This window comes from Lactuca virosa, chromosome 7, assembly GCF_052849685.1.
Source record: "Lactuca virosa cultivar CGN04683 chromosome 7, Lactuca_virosa_CGN04683_v6, whole genome shotgun sequence".
Lineage (NCBI taxonomy): Eukaryota > Viridiplantae > Streptophyta > Magnoliopsida > Asterales > Asteraceae > Lactuca > Lactuca virosa.
In genome coordinates this window covers 223,286,737-223,291,066 of record NC_136432.1, presented here as the reverse complement: position 1 = coordinate 223,291,066, position 4,330 = coordinate 223,286,737, and the positions used below count along the sequence as shown (strand labels likewise).

Below are 4,330 nucleotides of genomic sequence, written 5' to 3'. Positions count from 1 at the left end.
GAATCAAGTGATTCAATCAGAAGTCTTTGGAAGAAATTGAAGTATTGAACCTTTTAAGCATTCTATTTCGTATGAATAAAGGATGCAAGTCCAAACACTACTAAACCCAATCAAATTAAAAACATTTCGACTCACTAAATATATAAAAATTTGTTAGTAATGTCTAGTGTATCCTCACACGATCTAGAATAGAGTAATAATACTCAATCTACAAGAACAGGAAATAACCTCGTCAAAGAACTTCTAAATCTTAGTGATAACCTTTAGTTGAGATTGAATGTTGAAAAACTCTTTAACTTCTTAAGTTTAAAAAATCAGTTTATTTATATTTCAGTTTATTTTAACAGTCTGCACGTTAAAAAAACAAACAATCTTCTTCTTGCAAACTATAGATGTTTCATCCTCCTTTTCTTCTGCATATATCTGCAACGTGGTCTGCAGATTGCAAACTTTTACCTTTTAAAAAACAAACAACACCTAACATTTTTCTTCTTGCATACTGCAGACGTTTGGTCCATCTTTTCTGCTACAGATGTCTGTTGCAATCTTGTCCACAAACTGCAACGTTTTTACCTCTTAAAAACAATATTTTTCTTGCTGACTGTAGTTATTTAGTTCACCTCTTATTTTGCAGATGTGGTCCGCAGACTGTAAACTTTTTACCTCTTAAAAAACAAACTACACCTAAAAGTTAAACAAAAAGTAGTTTTTTATGGGTTTAAAAGTTAAACTCTTGTTTCATGTCACACAGATTTAAGTGCAATGGTTAGATTCCTGCATGCACATAGGTTTGGAAAAGAGCTCATGATGTGAAGATCACCACATACATACAAAAATTAGTGAGCTTTCACAATATTTCTCTCATATAACACAAATAAGAATAACCAAGTACGCGAAAGCAAGTTCTAATTAAGCTTTCGTATAAATTTAAGTAGGATTTATGGATAAATGTTATTTCGTACATGAGCCAATTAACTATTCCTAAAAAAAATTGTGATGATACAAGAAACTTTAGAACAAATTAAATGAAAAACAAATTCGATTCGTCTTGATTGGCTTCAAAGTCGAAGGTAACCTCCTCTTTCTCCACCTCCCATGGTTCTTTTATGAAAAGATCTCCGATTAAAAGACCAATTTCTTTTTAATGCTCTTTGTCTTCTCCATACCATTAATCGGCTATATAAAAATGGAAACAAGAAACATAAAAGCACAAAAACTAATGTAGCCACACAAAGCAACATAACATTTCTGAACCCGATTTTCAGCTTTGGATCTTTTTGTTGTGTCCAAGGTACACCTCCCACATTCATTCCAAACACTGTCAAGAAAATGTCATAACATCATGATCATTTTACAAAAATAATTAATGGGGGAACAAAAAGAAACAATTTTTATGAACTTTTCTTGAAAATAATCATCGGGTGAAAAAAATGATACAATTTTTATGAACTTTTCTTAAAAATAATCAATGGGGGAACAAAAAGATACAATTTTCATGAATTTCTCTTGAAAATAATTAATGGGGAAACAAACAGATACATTTTTTATGAATTTCTCTTGAAAATAATTACTGGGGGAACAAAAAGATACAATTTTTATGAACTGTTCTTGGAAAAATTAGTGAGGGAACAAAAAGATACAATTTTTATAAACTTTTCTTGAAAATATTTATAGGGTGAACAAAAAGATACAATTTTTATGAACTTTTCTTGAAAATAATTAAAGGAGTGTACAAAAAGATACGATTTATATGAACATTTCTTGAAAATAATTAAAGGAGGGTACAAAAAGATACAATTTCTTATGAACTTTTCTTGAAAATAATTATCGGGGGAACAAAAAGATACAATTTTTATGAACTTTTGATGAAAATAACTAATGGGAGGAACAAAAAGATACAATTTTTATACTAAAATGGAGACTAGTGTGAAGAATCTAACCTCCTGTGATAATGGATAAAGGAAGGAAGATGATAGAGAGGAAAGATAGACAATATAGTTTTCTGTTGATTTGTTCGGCCTGCCAGCTGTCAAGTCCAGCCTGGACAGCCTTGACTCGGTTGCTTATGAAGCCAACATTGTCTTTTAGTCTTCTGAGTCGCCCAATTAACTCTTCAAGTGAATTGATGTCTTCATTAGCAAACCAACTTTTTGTTGAACACTTTTCTTTCACTCTTGGGAACACTTGTTCCCCATGTGCAATCACCTACATTCATTAAAGAATATGAGATTTTGAAATGTTATGAAAAGAATTGGAATCTATTAAACGAATTGGAATATGAATGATTTGGAATAAGAAAGAATTGAATTATTTTGTTATTTAATATTGCTTTCATTTCTTCATTTTGCAACATTGTACTTTGAAAATTATACCCAATTACAACAATGTAACAAATTGAAAGTACAAAATTGTAATAGAAGGGATTTTTTTTTTCATAAACAAGTTTCAAGGAAAAAAAAAAAAAAAAAAAAAAAACTTTCTTCTATATTCATGTTACAAGTTTGACTTTCGAAAGTCAAACATGGAAAAGTTTCTATAATGGAAAGAATCAAAGAATGCGAACTACCTGCAAGAGGCGTTGCAAATCTAGAAGCATTTTTGGAAATCGTCTATCATTCAACAATTGCTTCTTCAAAGAAAAACCACCTAAAATCAAAAATTCCTTAATTAACCATAACTGAAAAAAAAAACAAAAAACCCATTTGGTTTTGTATCAATAATTCAAGATTCGATTTCACCTTTATCCAGATCAAGTTCAACAGAATCAAGCCCAATCTCAAGTTTAGTAACAACATCTTCAAGATGATCCACATGCGTATCAATAACATGAACAACAAGATTCGATACAGATCTAGGAACAGGATTATCAGCCTCCTCTGAATGATTCATAGTCAACAAAAAGTCAAGAACATGTTCCTTAATTACAATCCCACCTCTATCCACCATCTCATCACCAAATTTAGGACTCGGACTTTCAACACTTGGAATCTCAGTAAGCAAAGATTGACCCACGGGTGAAAACCCTAATCTGGGTACCCGACCCAATGACACAGTAATCACTGAATTCTCAGTAATTCTAGCAGCTAATCGAAATGTAAACTTGCTAGAAGCTGGACCAGGTGAATTAACCCTAAATACAAGAGCTCCATCAACATGCGCACAATAGGGTCCATTGCTAACTAAAGAAAGAATGTCTTGAAGCTTTAATGGTGGACAAAGAACATCGATTAGGTATTGTGCTGATTGAGAAAGCTTTTGATTCCCTTTCGGAAGTTCGACATGATACCAACAGAATTTTTTGCCATTTCCTTGGATTAAATCCCAATCTTTATCACAGTATTCACCAAATCCGTCGAAGATGTATGCTTTTAGTCTAACCTGACCAGGGTAACGAGTTCGAAAGGGGCGCCTCAGAAGGTGATGATCGCGAGTGGGTGATGTTGCGTCGGTTTCCTCTTCGTTCACATCGTCGCTACCCATCTACAATGTGATGAACTTTGTGTTTGTATATCACAGTAATCGTTCAGGTGTTTGTTTGGGGAGAAACGGATTGAAATAACAGCAATCGATAATTTTTGAACATATAAACAGTCGAGAATCCGAATCAATTCATCAAACCCACCAAGAAATTAGCAGTTGGATTAGAGGTTAAAACCATATTGATTTAGCATTGATGCGATATGAACTGAACCCATTCAAGATGATCAGAATTTTGAAAAGTATGTGACCCATAAAGAAAATCTTACCTCATTAAAGCCGACGACTTTTTTCTGTAAACTAGATTATATGAAGCTAAAGCAATGTTATAGATTACAATCTTACCACTTGAAATTACCAAAAAGAAAGCATTATTCTGAAGATTGAATTTTGGAAAATGATGTGGGACGGAGGACACGAGAAGAAAAATGAGGTAAACGGATAACACCCAAGCAATTTGGGAAGACCATAGACATCAGCTGTCTTCAAATAATCGAGCAGCTTCCGCGAAAGTTCATCTTCCAGATTTGAATAATTTTATAATATGTCTGCATCAGAAATCAGAAACAAATAATATATATTAAAAAATTAATGATATTTTATACACGAAACAACTGATAATTGTATGAATACATTAAGCAAAACCAGTGAAGAGGGCATCCGATTTCTGACAATGATTTTTTTAACTACATTTAGTATGGAATAAAGATTCGTATGAATATTTTCAAGATCTTAGTTTTAAATTTCATAACGTTGAAATAAATACAAGACAAAACTACATAAATTATCGTTACTCACTAGATAATCATCTTTATGGTTTTGTTCATATACATAGACAACTTTTTTATTTTTA

The 4,330-nt window shown here is 32.1% G+C and overlaps 1 protein-coding gene across 2 annotated transcripts; it reads right to left on the bottom strand.

Moving 5' to 3' along the window:
- Positions 1–901: 901 nt before the first annotated feature.
- On the bottom strand, positions 902–4,020 carry LOC145124885 (uncharacterized). Of its 2 annotated transcripts, XM_079060367.1 has the most exons (5): positions 3,823–4,018; positions 2,739–3,480; positions 2,567–2,646; positions 1,941–2,205; positions 902–1,318 (listed from the first exon to the last, which is right to left on the bottom strand). In XM_079060367.1, the coding sequence occupies exons 2-5, from the start codon at positions 3,478–3,480 to the stop codon at positions 1,059–1,061; spliced, it is 1,347 nt and encodes a 448-aa protein (XP_078916493.1). In that variant the 5' UTR covers positions 3,823–4,018; the 3' UTR covers positions 902–1,058. The 2 variants fall into 2 exon arrangements, with proteins under 2 accessions (XP_078916493.1, XP_078916492.1); XM_079060366.1 differs by having other exon boundaries at positions 2,739–4,020.
- Positions 4,021–4,330: the final 310 nt, after the last annotated feature.